Here is a 17,500-nt window from a genome sequence, read left to right as displayed (position 1 = left end):
GATATCTGTGGCTTTGATTGCCCCCCTCCCCCCATCACACACAACTGTTTGGTCAAACCACGTGACTTGTCTTACATTGGAAAATGAGGCGGCCATGAAACACGGACACGACAGAGCATGTTCGTCCCTTATAGCCTACTCTAAGGTTCGTCTGATGTCTGTACGAAGCCTAAGAAAACTCAAGTTGCGTTTTCTTATGAACGAGTCGCTCGTGACCGACACATCACTAAACGCAACCAAACTCTTTCAGTCAGTCAGACGGACGTACTGAAATGGCGCAGCAGGGAGTTCAACTGGACCGGTGTGTCAGATTTGGATGAAATCAGATCAAAATGAAATGACATCATCCGTCGCCGTGGAAACGGCGTCTTCGGCGCAGATGTTCTAACGGCGACAGAACGCGTAGCTGTCCTCGCAAATGAAACTAGGGGCTACTAATATATACTATTCTCTGCCTATCGGGACGTAACTCGGACGGCGCTGACAGTTGTGTTGTTCTATCTGTCTGGATCTACTGAAGGATCCAGTGACTGTTCCCTGTGGACACAGCTACTGCAGGAGGTGTATCGAGAGATTCTGGAACCAGGACGATCAGAGAGGAAGGTTCACGTGTCCACAATGCAGACACAGCTTCGTCCCAAAACCTGTTCTGAAGAAAAACACCATGTTGGCTGATGTGGTGGAGAGCCTGAAGAAGACCGGTGAGACTAATTAAAGTTATCTTGTATATACAGTTCACGGTCTGTCTGTCACATATAATTTATAAACCAATAAAGAGATGGAACGTTTTATTACAAGAATATAAAAGGCTAACAAGGCAGTGTAGCGGGCTATCTTGAGGGGAATCAATATGCTTAGGTTTCCTGCACAATGTTATTTGCATGGCGCCGCCACCATGCTTGAATTAAACCGTGCCATGCTAAGAGCTGAAAAGAAAAATCTTTTTATTTTCTAGGGTGGGCTAGTGAATCAGTGTGTGTGTGTGTGTGTGTGATATGAAATCAAATGTGAGCTTTAATCATATTCCATCATATTCAAGTGATTTTGGAGAGAAATGAGACGGAGACTCCATTCAGTCACTTTCATAGCCCCTCTCGGAAACCCCCTGCGTCAGCCCAATCCGAACCGAACCGGGCTGACCCGTAGGGTCCCTGTGTGGTGATGTGTTTTCGTATGGAAATTATGGAACGCGGACATAAATACCTTCGGTAACGTGGTTTCTGCGATGTTTGAGGACTTCTGTTCGTTTGAGGGCTTCTGAATGTGTGAACTCTAGTTTACAACGTACACCGCTGCGAATTATCCTGTGCCGCGGAAGCCGTTAAGTATTTTTAATCTATGTTTGACCGATTTGGAAGTTTTGATTCCTCTCTTCCTTCCTTGTTTATTTACCGTTTATTGTACCGCCTCCCGCTGTGCGGTTGGCTTGTGCGTGGCTACGTTCCTGCCTCTGATCTGCTCTGTCATAGCTATAGCCACTAGCTAGCCAGATAGGCGGTACAATGAGGTGTCAATAAACAAGGTAGGAAGAGAAGAATCAAAGCGACCAGGGGCCTATTTCACGAATCTTAGATTAACTAATCCAGGATATAGGCCAAAACCAGGCTTTTTAAATCCTGATCTTTACAGCCTGGTTTATTCCGTTCCACTAAAGCCAAGCGAGGCTCAGAATTGGCGGATTTGGCGAGCCGGGATCAGCAAGCCTGGCTTAATAGACAGTCTGGCTTGTTGTCTCTAGACCCATTCTGTGGATCAAAGATTTACTTATCCTTCTTCTTCATGGGGTATTAAGGCAGTTTGCATCCTTAATAGTTGCATTACAGCCCCCTTCTGTATATCTCATTATCTTTACTAATCTATTCAAGACCAACTGATACAAGGATTTAAGCTTCTAAAATAAATACTGCTGCTGTAATTAAAGAGAGAACATACTCTCAATAGTGGATAGACTGAATGATTAACTACCCCAAAAATATAGTTTACATTTTACCACTACTATTAACTTAAAACAGAATTCTTAATATTGTAAGCATAATGATATTGTCGCATTGTGATATTTGGCCATAACTCCCTCCTCTGAGGGAGCTACCTTTGGGGAAGGGGGTTGTTTTCCAGACAGGGGCCAGACTGGTGAGGTTCATAGGTTCATGGGTTCATTTAGCATGCCAAAGTTTGTGCTATTGCCAAATGTAAAAATAAAGTTTACAAAAAGTAAAGTTTGTGCTATTGCCATTGAGAATGCATTGGGCGTTTAAGTTAAATAACTCAGAAACTACAAAACATTTCAAAGTAAAAAGTTCCAGCATGTGTTTCCACAGTAAGCTGAATTTTACAAAGTGTGAATGGACTTTCTAGGTGAAAGTGATTTTTTGAAGTGCCACTATCTGCCTATAAATGTCTCAAATTTGAAAGCACTATTTCTAAAACTATGAAACATTTCAAAGATTCCTTTTCAGGCACACATGTCCACCGTAGGATGAACCTAAATAGGTTTGAATGGGGTTTCTAGGTGTAAGTATGTAGGACTATGGGTGAAACGTTATAATGGTAATATGTTGTAAAACAATGAGTAATGGTAATATTTAGTGGTTTTCACTTTTACAAAAAAAAAAATATATATATATAATATAATAATTCTTCTTAACCGTGCACTTGCACGACAGCAAACCTATTCATGGGGAACATTCACCAAAAGCAGCTGATCTACAAGCTCACAAGCTGTCATGATGTTGTGCAGCCTATATATTTTGGTTATTTGATTTTATATAGTGCTTAAATTAGTCCTTTAATGCAGACCGATACAAATAAGGCAACATAAACCCATAATAATTGAATAAATCTGGAAAACATCATTGGTTTGTGATCAGTTTGACTGCTTAATGAACAGTAAAGACATCAGGATTAGGTTAAACCTGGCTGTTAGCCTGGTCCGGAGCAGGCTAAGTCCAAAGCATAAGTTTCCATGGTAATTTATGTAGCATCACTTTCATGAAACCGAATCAAGCCTCAACATATCCAGGTTAACTGGTTAAGTTAATCTGGCAAGATCAACCAGCTTTCATGAAACCGGTTAAGCACTGATCCAGGATATATTAAGCCAGGATATGTGTTAAAGCCTGGCTTAATCTCTAATCCAAGTTTCGTGAAATAGGCCCCAGATCGGTCAAACAAAGCACAGGAGAATTCGCAGCGCTATTTATATGTACTTACAGTTCACACATTCAGAATAACTCACACGAACAGAAGCCCTCAAACGGCACAGAAACAACGTATCCACGGTATTTATGTTTATTTATGTCCGCGTACCAGGTGGCAGGGTAGAGGTGGAATAGGACCCCATGGCTACTGGGTCTCAAAAATTTCAGAAACTTCAGTACCATTGGGTTCTGACTTGTGGGGCAATCACTTTCAGTAGTAGAGGCCTGCAGAGAGAGAGAGAGGGAGGGGGGGGGGGGGGAGAGAGAGAGTTGTACCACTCAGTTCACACAGGTGTGATTTTTTAAATAATGGGATGAATCTAGATTTGCAATACCCTCCATTGACTCCCAACTCATCAAATTTATGTTTGCGATATGCTTGTCTTAAACTACGTTAAACTCACCAACATTGCAGCTGTAGTCCAAGCTTGAATTATCCTCTTTAAATCTGCCGAGCTTGTTTTTCATAAAATTCCCCTGTAGACATGTTATGAGCTACTTTCTGTCAAGAAGAAGAAATGTTGGAGTTTGGAAGCGCTCGTTTTTATTAAGGGGTCGCGCTGCTGCCTCCTGCATTATGTGCAAATGCGCAAATGCACACTCTTGACAGAAAGTAGCTCGTGTCTACGTTGGATTTTTATGAAAAACAAGCTCGGCAGATTGGAAGAGCTGGATAATTCAAGCTTGGACTACAGCTGCAATGTTGGTGAGTTTAACGTCGTTTAAGGCAAGCAGATCGCAAACGCAAATTGGATGAGTTGGGAGTCAATGGAGGGTATTTGCAACTAGATTCATCCCATTATAAAAAAATCTAGAGTTGCAAATTGCGGCTAGCAGAGTGTCAGTACCCAGTTGATGGTCGTTGATGCTCATTATTAATACATCAAGGAAGGCAATTATGTTTCTGCACTGTCAAATAGGTCCTAAGATTCCATCAAAGAAAGATTTTCTTTTACATGTTAAGTTTGTTAACTCGAGCTAGGTTCTAAACAAGAAAGCATGTTTATACCTGTAGTTGTTGCACAGAAATGAGGTAATTTTACATGAAAAGTAATGCTACTTTTGTAATGTAGCCTAATTAAATAAAACATGTGAAAAGCTTGGGGGGGGAGATAAATCATGAAATTTTTAAATCTGTCATTTGTCTGGAAAATAAAATTGTGTTTAAAATATTGTGAAAAATATTATCGTGACGCCCCCCCAGTGCCTCCCCATGCAATGCCTCCCCAGTGCCTCCCCCATGAGTGTCTGCCCAGTGCCTCACCCATTGTCTGCCCAGTGCCTCCCCCAGTGTCTGCCCAGTGCCTCCCCAGTGTCTGCCCAGTGCCTCCCCAGTGTCTGCCTAGTGCCCCCCTAGTGTCTCCAATAGCAATACAGGAGCAATAATATAAATTAATCTTAATTAATTAATCAAAAATTTCGGCAAAGAAGGTCCCCCCCCGTGCCCAGCACCATGCCAAAGCTTTTTCCTGCATGTAACTGTATATAACACAGAATGGTGGTAAGGCAGATAGACGGTAACAAAAACAATAGTTACTAGGAAGCCAAGTCATGCTGGCTCAATTAGGTTACCAAATATGAGGGTACAGGCACATACAAATGAAATACATTTTATCAAATTCATAAATACATGTCGATCAATCTTTCAACAGGACTCCAAGCTGCACCTCCTGAGCTAAGCTGGAGCTTCTATGCTGGACCTGGAGATGTGGCCTGTGATGTCTGCACTGGGTGGACACTGAAAGCTGTGAAGACTTGTCTTCAGTGTCTGGTTTCTTACTGTGACACTCATATCCAGCCTCACTATCAGTCTCCTGCCTTTAAGAAACACAAGTTGGTCAAAGCCTCTGGTGAGCTTCAGGAGAACATATGCTCTCGTCACAACAGGGTGAGTGAGCTTTTCTGTCGGACCGATCAGCAGTGTATCTGTTCTCTGTGCTCCGTGGAAGAACACAAAGGTCACGATACGACCTCAGCTGCAGCAGAACGGACTGAGAGACAGAAAGAGCTCCATACGAGTCAGCAGAACATCCAGCAGAGAATCCAGGAGAGAGAGAAAGACGTGAAGGTGCTTCACCAGGAGTTGGAGTCCATCAACCACTGTGCTGACAGAGCAGTGGATGACAGTGACACCATCTTTACTGAGCTCATCTCTTCCATGGAGAAAAGACGATCTGAGGTGAGGGAGCTCATCAGAGATCAGCAGAAATTTGAAGTGAGTCGTGCTGAAGAACTGAGGAGGTGCTGGAGCAGCTCTCACTCACAGAAGATCACATCCATTTTCTACAGCATTACACCTCATCCCTCTCAACGATCAGTGAATCTACACACCCAGTCAGCAGCAATGTCCGTCCTCTGAGATACTTTGAAGATGTGACTGTGGCCATGTCTAAGATGAAGGAGAAACTAGAGGACATTCTTACAGAGGACGGTGCAAACGTCTCAGAGACAGTGAAAAGAGTGGATGTTTTACTGTCAACAGGACAAGAACCGAAGATCATAGCTGACGAACTAGAGGACATTTATACAGAGGAAGGGACAAATGTCTCAGAGACAGTGAACAGAGTGGATGTTTTACCGTCAACAGCACCAGAACCCAAGACCAGAGCTGAGTTCTTACAATATTCACGTCCGATCACACTGGATCCAAACACCGCAAATCAATGCCTGTCTTTGTCTAAAGGGAACAGAAAAGTAACAGTGATGGACAAACCACAATTACATACTGATCACTCGGAGAGATTTACTGGAGTGTGGCAGGTGCTGAGTAGAGAGGCTCTGACAGGACGCTGTTACTGGGAGGTAGAGTTGAGTGGATACTGTGGCCGTATAGCAGTCTCACATGAAGACATCAGCAGAACAGGTGATGGTGAATGTGGATTTGGATCCAATGACAAATCGTGGTCTTTAGGATGTACCAAACAAGGTTATAGTTTCATACACGGAGGTATTGGAACTGACATCCCAGTGCGCTATGTGTACTCAAGAGTAGGAGTGTACTTGGACCACAGTGCAGGTACTCTGTCCTTCTACAGCGTGTCTGATGACACCATGACGCTCCTTCACACAGTCCACACCACGTTCACCCAAAACCTCCATGCTGGACTTTGGCTTTATTCATCACCTGGAGACACTGCCGAGTTGTGTGACCTGGAGCAGCTCTCATTCACAGAGGAATTCCAATTCCAAGTCCGAGAGCGTTGCTGCCCCCTTGAATCTACACCAGTCAGCAACGATGACTGGGTGTATCTCAGCGACCAGAGATACGTTGAAGATGAGACTGTGGCCGAGTCCAATATGAGAGACAAACTAGAGGACAGTCTCACAGGGGAAGGGACAAACGTCTCAGAGACGGTGAGCAGAATGGATGTTTCACTGTCTACATCACCAGAACCCAAGACCAGAGCTGAGTTCTTACAATATTCACGTCCAATCACACTGGATCCAAACACGGCACATGTATACCTGTCTCTGTCGAAAGGGAACAGAAAAGTAACGCATATGATTGAACCACAATCATACCCTGATCACCCAGAGAGATTCACTGAATGTTATCAGGTTCTGAGTAGAGAGGGTCTGAGTGGACGCTGGTACTCTGAGGTAAAGTGGAGTGCACTCGTTGTTGGACTCGTTGCTGTAGCAGTTTCATATAAAGATATCCTCAGAAAAGGGTTAGTTTGGAAAAGTGGATTTGGATTCAATGATCGGTCGTGGGCTTTAGGGTGTTGTTCCAACGGTTTCGGAATCGTGCACAGAGGCTCTAGAACTCCCATCTCAGGCCGGGTCCCTGTGTCCTCCAGAGTAGGAGTGTACCTGGACCACAGTGCAGGTACTCTGTCCTTCTACAATGTGTCTGACACCATGACGCTCCTCCACACAGTCCACACCACATTCACCCAAAACCTCCATTTTGGATTTTATCTTCATCCAGAGTATGACAGAGGAATCACTGCTGAGTTGTGTGACCTCGAGCGTGCGTTGTGAGCTTGTTGATCAGCTATTTTAGTATGATATGATGAAGTATATTAAAGTAGTTAATGTAGCAGAACACTTCAGCAGATGTGCTCTTCCCCATCCAAGCCCTGTACGATGAACGCTGTGTCAATCAAAGATCGAGGAATCATGCAGGATTCAAGCCGTCCCAACTAGGGTTTAATGCCGGGATCCCGGGATTACGGGCCTCCCGGTTATAGGGCACGCAAATTCCCGACCGAAAATTTCTTCGGGACCCGTCATCCCGGAGGTGTTGTTTTTTCTTGTTGGAAATTACACTAAAGGAGTTTTCACACAGTGCACGTTCTTTCCCCAGCTGATCTATGAGTGCTCAAATGTCCAATCTAAACCCTCCCATCATTTTCAAACATGTTTGATGATATTTATATGGAATTATGGATCACACTGGGCTGTAACAGGGAGTCAGCGGGACCCAACGTAAATGTTTGCGGCACGGGCGGTATTTAAATACCTGCGGGCGGACACGGGCGGTCAAGATAAAATCAGCGGGACTCCGCGAATCCTGCATCCTCCCGCAGATACAGAGCTTATTATACACTTTAGCAAAATAATGAATGTCTGAGGAGAACGTATAATTTCCTGTCTGCGCTGGACAGGCAAAGCACCGAGTCACTCTCTCCAGAACTGTGTTGGACATCTTCAGGCACGCTCCTAAAGCTGCTAGCCTGGCTAATAACCAGACCGAATCAGCCGTTGGCAAAAACAAAAGATTGACAAAGCTGCTGCACTTGTCAATCATTTAGCCTAATCAGTCTCTGTGAGAACTGAGAAGTGTGTTTTACCCATAGAGTATTAAAAGGAGGGTTTTACCGACGGAGCGAGGAGGATCCTTTCCCCGTGATGGACATTATCACTTCTAAACCCCTTTTGGCTTTTGCCTGCATGTGTGCGTCACTCAGCAGTCAGCGAATAACGTGAAACGGAACACAAACAAAGATGAGTATAGGCTACAATTTGTTTTATATAGTAACCACCAGCACGCAGCCCCCCCCCCCCCCCTCTCTCTCTCTCTCTCTCTCTCTCTCTAATAATCACTAATCATCAGTGTGCTGTGCTGCGCACTGGCCGTGCTGGCTATTTTAACACCCAATCGGACTTTTCATAAAGTACAAAGCGGGATGATCAAATTATCTGCAGTGGAGAAGGGGACCCAGCACCACTGCTCAAAGGGTGAAAGACCTATAGCTAAATGTGAAAGAAAGACGTGAGGTCGTTTATCCCCCCCCCCCCCCTCCCCCGTGCTTCGACAGTCAAATTAGTGCAAACTCCTTAAGTGTCACGTTTTCTGAATAGCGTAGTAGGCCTATAACATTATTTTATTGCAGGCTATATGTTCATATTTCGTTCAAATAAAACGTTTTCAACCAAAAAATATCAATTCTATTGAACATATGAAGTATCTATACATATAAATGCATTTTGGTGGGCACTTTTTTCCCCTTCTCTTTTGTTTTCTTTCTGACGGGAATTCCCGCGGGAGCCCGGGAAAAGGTCCGCAAATTCCCGGGAATTAAAATGAGCCAAATCCGGGAAAATATTAAACCCTAGTCCCAACCGACTGTTGCTGCAGCATGGAAAACTGTTTCGCAGTCTCAAAGCCACTGGAAATAGACAAAACTTTGCTACTACAGGGAAAACATGCGAAAAGCTTCTTTCTCTGAACAATCAAGATACATGAACGAACTGATAAAAAACTAGAGTGAAACACACACACTCACACACACCTTTGCCCTCTTCTCGCGCTAGTGTGGTCAAATTGCACCTTCCTAAGATACATTTGTTGTGCATATGATTGTTCACACAAAGTTCACCTAACTTTGGAAAACATGCACAGATGACAATGATCTATTGTAATGTAACAAAGTACAACCTTGAATTAATGTCGTATATATATATCTTTTTTCTTTTATGAGAGTACTTTGTCTTCGTATCTGTCACATTGTGTGCTTGTTATCGGCTATTTAAAAATGTCCCTCTTTAATATTATTATTTTGATTGCAATTTATTGGGTTCAAGTCACAGCACATATCGGAATCACTTCTGCTCAACCTAATTTTTGTTAATTTTAGACATTTGAAAAGTTGTGAAATGGGACATTCTGCTGCATGAGTACAGTTTCCTGTACAAAAGGCCTGTTTTGATACCAATAAAAGTCCTGGTCTAAAATTAATTTGGAATTCCGGACTTTTACTAATTACCAGTATTTCTACATTGCAGTATTGATATTAAAACGTGTGAATACCTTTTGCAACACTGATTATCAATCCATGACCAATATGTTGGACGTTTCTGGCTCGGCTAAAATGCAGTGGGTTTTCTGCTCGATGATGTAGCGATCATCTTATTTGTGAAAACATTTCAGTGACGGTGTGAGATGATCTGCAAGGAAAACGAGCTCAGTTGTCTCTGAGTTGTTTTAACTAAGTTAAAGTTTATTTTATTATCCACCACTTGTACCAAAAAGTTTAACTACAGAAAATCTTAGACAGCCACTGCTGGCGCAATACAATGTTTATTCTTCCTTTTAATGTATTGTGTGCAACGTTGACGTTAATTCTTTGTGATCGCATATTGCTGACATTAGTGCACATTTAGTTAATAATACAAACAAAAGTAGTCCCATTATAATAAAGGGATTTAATTAAAATAGTCTATCGTGCGTGTGTGTGTCTTCTCCAAGTTCTCCCAGACAGGCAGTACGCGCACATGTACCACAGAGTCAGAGTGCATGCGGGTCGTGCATGCACACACGGTGCATGCACACCGTGAAGGGTTAACAGCAGCCTGGCTGCCACCATGACCTCAGATATCAGAGTTCACATGAGGACAGAGTCGGTCAGCGTGCTGTTGAGCAAACACAAGACTCACTGAATGAGGGGGTTTCATCGTCTCTCTTTGGAGAAGCCCCTCTAATTACACAAGTTGACGCACAATGTAGAGGACCCCCAAATGTACATTTTGCCACAGACCCCCAGGAGAGGACCTTTCAAAATTATTCCAAATTGTTCTAATTTTTTAGTAAGAAAACTAGTTGGTTAAACTGATTTTGATGATATAAGCAATATTTCTGGGAACGTACCCCCCTCAAGGACCCCCCACTTTGAGGACCAATAATGTCAGAGGTTAATTAACATACTCTACCATACAGATTGAACAAATGCAAATGCACAAAGTTACATGCGGCAAGTAATACAGCTCTAATGTGGTGAAATGAGCACTCGTGATTTCACAGGGTAGGTAGCTGCTCCACTACGATTGTACACTGCGCTATGAGTAGGTAATTATGATGGTACGCCATAGCTCTTGTACGATTTTCAAAGTTAAGCTGGCAATACTGGATTCACTCATTTCAACAGCTAACGCTGCGAGCTGAATATGGCCATTATATTTATGAGCATAATTATGTCCAGATTCAAACCAAATTAGATTTTATATCAAGTTTAACCGGTTATTTTATTGGCATTATGGCATTTTCTTTCATTTTTTCCCCTCCGTTTTAGAATGCTTAAAGGTAAAATAAGTCTAAGTCGATAAATGCACAACGTTCAGAGGGAGTATTCATAACATGTAATATATTGTTGTACAAATATTTAATTCAACGTTGACATTTTGTGAAATGTGTTGGAAACAAACATGGCAGGGAGCCCCTTTTCGTAAAAATAATAATAGTGTAGTTATTATACTACTTAATATGTACAATTTCTGTAAAAGAATAATAATATAATATTTTCTGTTATGTTGACAAATAGTTCCTGTGAAAATCTGGTTTATTCTTTACATGAAACATAACGTTGCATTTCATGGTGGTTTTGAAGTTTTTTGATTGCAGTGGAAATAATTACAGTTTAGCACCTGTTATATGATTAACAGTGCATTTCATTAAACGCTCGGTTCACTTATTATAAACCTTCTACAATTTACACTTTAGCAGACACTCTCATACAGAATTTACTTAAAATGACTTAGCAAGGTAATCGCATTCTGTGAGTCGAGCAGACATTTTCTGTTATCATTTTACAGTATCTTCTGTGGTGTGAAACATATAGTTCTTTAATATCACCTATAGTACCGTTGACCTTACAGTACATGTTGCCCTTCAAGAAACAATAAAACATGCAGTGTGTCAAATAAGAACATTGTTATTCAATGTGGTGTCTGTCACTTCTTTGAAGTGACACAACTTCACAAATGCATTGTTTTTGTGACTGACTTAAAGATCATGTGTCTTTGTCCCAGTGAACTTTGTTTTATGGAGGAAATAAGAACAGAAAAATAACAGCAGCAACAGGTCACTGAACGCAATATTAGATAAGATTAATAAGACGTTCAGATAATACTGGTTTAATGTGTGTTGATGATCATAATAGTTGCACAAGAGTTAAAAGGGTGGGTGAAATTATGTTTGGTACAAGCTGCCACGTTTGCAGTTTAAAAAACTGCATTGTGAGTGTTTACGTAGATCAGCTATTTTTTAAATATATGTACATTTCAAAACTTGTGAAATGGGACATTCATTCTGCATAATGAGTACTTTGTGGGTGGGTGGAGAGAGGCCTGCTGAAAAGATGTGGGCCGAATTTTTATTTTTTATTTCTAGCACTTTTACTCATCATTGTAACTGTTTTAATTGAGTCTCATCTATTTATTATATTTATCCTAGCTTTGGACACTTTCTGTTTTACAATTCATATTTTGATATTGCTGTATTGTAGAGTGTATGTTGTTGAGTTGTTTTTTGTATTTTGTGCTTTGTATTTCGGCTACATTGAAAATGAGGGCTTGCCCCTCAATTGTACTCCGAGTTTAAATAAAGGTTATGATGATGATGATGATGATGAGTGTTTTTGGGCAAGCCTTCCGGTTACCCTTTCATCATGAAGTCATGACTTTTAGATAAATAATGAAGACACAAAAATAACAGCAACAGGTCACTAAACACAAGATTAGATCAATGGTGATTTAAACGGGCCAACAGACACACAGCTGACATAAGTATAGTGATTAGCAGACACACAGCAGGAGCTCATCAATCAGGTAAGGGCTGTGGCACATCGAAAACCCAAGCGTGGGAAAAAATCAACAAATAGAATAAACAACAAACAAAATGTATATTTTGGCTCCTACAATAATACTTTATTGCCATGTCAACAGAGTTGATTGGAATTTGTTTTAGTACAGAGCTCTAAAAACAGACATACAAATAGACATATTCAGACATAGAGGGTAGAAAAAGATACAAAAATATGAGAGGGACTAATACATGAAAATAATGAAAAACTTCACAATGAATTGATACATAAATAAACAATTCATTGTTTTTACAAAGCAGCTTCACGCTGTAAAGTGCGAGTGAAAATAGGGGCAGCATTCAGGAGGCAGCCCCGGGATAATAAGTGCTATTCCTAAAGCAGGAGGTATTGCACTTTAGAGACCGAAGTCTCTTACCTGAGGGCAGGGGTGCGAAAAGAGAGCTGGCAACTAATGAAGTGGAAACGTTGGCCATGCTGTGTTGTTTTTGTGACTGACTTGTGTCTTTGTCGCATGCAGTGATCTTTGTTTTATGGAGGAAATAAGAACAGAAAAATAACAGCAGCAACAGGTCACTGAACGCCAGTTTAGATAAGATGAATATGTTGTGAGAATACAGGTTGAAGTGCATTAATACTAAACACGTGTCAGGGATGTATTTAAACAGGTCAGATAATACTGGGTTATTGTGTATTAATGATCATATAGTGGGGTTGTATTTAAAGTAAAACTTTGCCTAAAACTATAAACCTTATTCCTAAACGTAACCTCTGTAAAACTATGCCTAAACCTAGCCTTAATCGTAACCTATAGTAAAACTATGTCTAAACCTAACCTTATCCCTAACCTTGACCTCTGTTAAAAGAATACAAGAACCACTGGGGGAGAGCGACCCGCTGAAATGGGGGCGAGTGTGTTTTGGGACGATCGAGCCTTCTGGTTACCATTCCTTTCATCATGATTTTTATGTTGGGGACGAGGCTATAATGTCAAGCTTAAAGTTCAAAAGCTTTTTCACTTTTCAACATTAATGTCACATTCGTACTTGACACAAGTCAGTCAGTGACACAACTTCACAAATGCATTGTTTTTGTGAATGACTTATGTGTCTTTGTCCCAGTGATCTTTGTTTTATGGAGGAAAAACAGAAAAATAACAGCAGCAACAGGTCACTGAACGCAATATTAGATAAGATTAATAAGACGTTCAGATAATACTGGGTTAATGTGTGTTGATGATCATATAGTTGGTGATGTATTTAAACAGGCCAACAGAACAGAGACAGCAGCTCCAAACAACAGAGTCAAGAGCTTCAGAACCACTGCATCCAGATACGGAGCCACAATGCTGTCATGTGTGGCCTTGTTGTTACTAGGCTGTCTGTCGTGTGCAGAGGCAATACGGGGAGACGCCGTGGATGAGCTGAGCTTCAATGAGCAGCTTGTTAACAGAGCAGAAAGGATCAGCCAAGAAACCTGCCTGCCTGACATCCATGCTGTGCTGAGAGAGATGACCGCCACCATGACAGAGCAGAGAATCCAGCTGCAAGCCACCATGGACAGACTCAAGGACAGCGAAAGTCTGACCAAAGGTATTGATATATCCATGTTCATATGCATCGATTACATTAAATATATTTTTTTACATACTGTACGTGTTTTCTAACATCACTGTCCTGATGACAGCGCTGCAAGTTGACCTGCAACAGACACAGAAGGAGCAAAGTTCAACCCAGCAGGAGTTACGCCAAACACAGCAGGAGCTTCAACGAACCCAGCAAGAGGTTCGAGCTGCGATGGAGAGACTCACGGACAGCGACCGTCTGATTAAAGGTATTTCTACTGATCATATCACATTATGTGTGTGACTTAAAAGTGTAAAAGTGTTTTCAAACATGACTGTTTTATCGTTGCATTTCATTCTCAGCTTCTGTTGAAACCATTGAAGCCAGATCAAATGCCACACAGCATGAGGTGAACATTCTACAGAAGCACAATGAAGGTATGAGAAACACAAATGTACTTCTGTGTTCATGTATACTGTAGAGCTGATGATAATCTGCATGAATGATTATTTATCCTTTGGGCTCCTCCTCTCCTCATGTCGAAGTGTCCTTGTGGGCGAGAGGGCTGTATTTTGCGTGTCTTAAGTACCAGGTCTTATTCCCTAACTTGAGTAAACTAAAGACCTGGAGGCTCAATGCTCTTTGGCCACTCGGAATAGCCAAATGGCATTGATCACGCCTCCAGGTCTTTAGTTTACTCAAGTTAGGGAATAAGACCTGGTACTTAAGACACGCAAAATACAGCCCTCAGAACCTCTAGTGAGTCGGTCGGTGTGAGCTCGCCACCGTCGGTGTGTGAATGGGGGAAGTGAGGACGCTGCAGGCGTAGACTGTTCGCCGCTTCACCTCCCAATGTATGAATGAATGGACCGTTGTAAAGCTCTTTGAGCACTTGGAAAAGCGCTATAAAAAGCGCAATTCATCATCCTGTTACATGTTGTGTGTTTCATTTACAGTCAGTCGAGTGTCTTTCTCTGCCTGTCTTTTGGCCTCTGGAAGTGGATACACGGGACCTTACAATGTTGACACTATCCTGACCTACAAACATGTCCTCACTAATGTTGGTAATGGATATAATCCAGACACAGGTATGATGATAAATGTCATGATGTCTTTATCATCATGATCATTTTAAGAGCTTCCGTTGCTCCAGACTGTATGGAAGCATTTGAACAGTAGAAGCTATAGTTCAAGCTAATAGCTAATAGAATCTTGCGTGCCACACAGTCTGTGTTGTTGGTGTTGTTTCTCCGTGAATATTGTGTGTCCGAGTGAGACACAGAAACACAAAGCGGGGGGCACGGTGGCACAGTTGGTAGTGCTGTCGCCTCACAGCTAGAAGGTCCTGGGTTCGATTCCCGCTCGGGGCACTGTGGGTGCTGGCGGCGTGTTTCCTCCTCCGCGTCATCAGTGCCCATACCCGAAGGCGGGGTTGGCGAAAGGGCCTTTCTGTGTGGAGTTTGCATGTTCTCCCTGTGTCCCCTAGGGTAGATACCCTCACAAAAACATGCAGTAATCCTGGTCTCTAAACTGCCTCCCCCTGGCCAGCCGGGGCGCCTGATGGAGAGGAAAGGAACTGGTTGGAATACGTGTTCCTTCCACGCGCTACGTCCAACCAGGGAAACTCCCCCCTGTCAGGTGTAAAGGAGCAACTTGGACACTCAGGCATGAAGGGAGCATGAGTTAAGTCTGTTGCTCTCCCCAGGTTGGCGGAGGGTGTGTAGAGCCCAGGATCACAGTAGATGATTGGCACAGGGGTGAAAAATGGGTTACAAAAATCGTGGGATAAAAAAAAAAAGAAACACAAAGCGTAGCCTACATCTATTTTTCGTTCGTTGAACGAAGGCAGTGAATTGTATAGTGAATTCTATAAATAATAATAATAATAGATATGTACACAATACACAAGGTGAAGGCCAAACTAAAAATGATTTTCTTAACACAGGATTCTTCGTTGCGCCCGTGAAAGGTGTCTACCAGTTCAACATCTTCATCTATGGTCATGGTGGCAAGTCAGCAAGTCATGCCAGTGCAGCTAAACTGTATAAGAACGGACAGCGTGTACTTTCCGCCTGGGCACAGCAACCCACCGACACCGCTGCCGCGTCCAATGGAGCCTCACTGCTGCTGGAGGCCGGGGGTGTAGTCTACGTGAAACTCTGGGACAATAAAAGGATGTATGACGATGGAGCTAACTACAATACATTCAGTGGTCACTTGCTGTTTACAATGTGAGGAATAATTGTTAACATTATGCAGAGGTGGGAAAGGCATGCAAATGTTTCACTTTAAGTAAAAGCATAAATAGCCTACTGCAATTTAGAACTACATTTATATATTACATTAACATATAAAGTATTGATCAGATGTTCTATATTGTTGTCTTCTCAAAAAAATATTCTATTGGTTGATGAATACATTATATTGATAACCCAAGTTTCTGTGCCAAATCTACAGGCTACTGTAGGGCTGCTGTATCCCATGGCAGAGGTTGAACAACAAGGCCTTTATTTTAACTCTGTTCTTTGTTATGATGTTTAATAACTTTGATAACTAGAAAAACAGTTCCCACAGAAACTGCTGAAACCCCACAATGTGTATGATGTGCAGTAGAAAATGTATTAAAGATGAAGAAAAGGTTTAAAAAAATTACAACAAAATGGACCATTGGCCCGGAGCCGTGATGATGGCAGAGGAAGTGGCAGAGGTTTGAATGTGTTGCTATAGCAACGCGTATATCTTTTCTACGTCCGAGAATAGCCATGGTAACGCCCGCCTGCCTCTGATTGGCCTACCGACACAGCCGGTGTCTCCGAGGTGGAAGATACACGCACGCTGCATAGTCTGCTGCGCGAGGTTACTCCGTGGAGGGAAATAAATAATACAAGTAGTCAAGTACGATATAATAATACAAGAGAATGACAGCTTGGCATGCGTGACAGTAACTTTTATTTTTGTAGAAGAGGCCAAAAAAGTAATATTGTTTATGCAGTTGGCCTGTTTATTTGTATACATGCATGGGTAAACTTGAAACATTATTGTAGCCTACTTTAAAAAGGTCTCGTTTCCCTTTTTTTGTATAATATTATTAGTTTACTATAATTAGATTAATACACGATAATCAACACTAACACTTTCATTTAGAACACAGCCAAATCAAATTATAGTGATAGTACATAGGCCTACGTGTGCAATCAAATTATTCAATCAAAGCAAACGGCACAAACAATATTAGTTTGCCTCTTGTACAAAAATTAAAGTTACAAGTTACTGTCACGTGTTGCCATTCTCTTGTATTATTTCCCACCACGGAGTAGCCTTGCATCTCGGAGGACAGGCAAGACGGGCAGTGTCGGTAGGCCAATCAGAGGCAGGCGGGGCGTTACCATGTCTATGCTCGGACGTAGAATAGATACAGACAGACACTCTTGACAGATACAGGACGTTGCAGAGGTTTGAATGCGTTGCTTTAGCAACCACAGATACAGGAAGCGGCAGTGGTTTGAATGCGTTGCTATAGAGCGTCGCAGTCCCTCCCCCTTTCAGAACAACGAGTGGCCCAGGAAATGAATAGCAATGCATTTTGACCATAGGCATTTCTTAAATTATTAATTTAAAGACCTTTTAAGCGTCGTACGAAGCCAACTCTTGTCGTGACAAATCATGACAACACACACAATATTTTGGACCAAACAAA

At 42.0% G+C, this 17,500-nt stretch overlaps 3 protein-coding genes across 3 annotated transcripts in view; all 3 read left to right on the top strand.

The window, feature by feature from the left end:
* The window catches only part of LOC308323507 (uncharacterized protein), a gene marked incomplete at its 5' end in the record, with an annotated part of 18,025 nt that extends 9,665 nt beyond the window's left edge, over window positions 1–8,360 (top strand). The window contains 3 exon segments of the mRNA XM_080775235.1: window positions 488–701; window positions 4,850–5,434; window positions 5,437–8,360. Of these exon segments, the coding sequence (XP_080631361.1) occupies window positions 488–701; window positions 4,850–5,434; window positions 5,437–7,181 (2,544 nt within the window). The 3' untranslated portion in view covers window positions 7,182–8,360.
* Window positions 110–17,500, top strand: part of LOC308323502 (uncharacterized protein) — a 77,914-nt gene continuing 60,523 nt past the window's right edge. The window contains exon 1 of the mRNA XM_080775230.1: window positions 110–156. The gene's annotated coding sequence lies outside the window, so the exon portion shown is untranslated. The remainder of the gene's footprint in view (window positions 157–17,500) is intronic.
* The window catches only part of LOC308323506 (uncharacterized protein), a gene marked incomplete at both ends in the record, with an annotated part of 5,916 nt that continues 1,999 nt past the window's right edge, over window positions 13,584–17,500 (top strand). The window contains 5 exons of the mRNA XM_080775234.1: window positions 13,584–13,830; window positions 13,925–14,071; window positions 14,166–14,240; window positions 14,760–14,891; window positions 15,749–15,980. Of these exons, the coding sequence (XP_080631360.1) occupies window positions 13,584–13,830; window positions 13,925–14,071; window positions 14,166–14,240; window positions 14,760–14,891; window positions 15,749–15,980 (833 nt within the window). The remainder of the gene's footprint in view (window positions 13,831–13,924; window positions 14,072–14,165; window positions 14,241–14,759; window positions 14,892–15,748; window positions 15,981–17,500) is intronic.

This window comes from Protomyctophum bolini (genome assembly GCF_963924005.1).
Source record: "Protomyctophum bolini genome assembly, chromosome: 11".
NCBI lineage: Eukaryota > Metazoa > Chordata > Actinopteri > Myctophiformes > Myctophidae > Protomyctophum > Protomyctophum bolini.
This window is presented reverse-complemented; position numbering and strand designations above follow the sequence as displayed.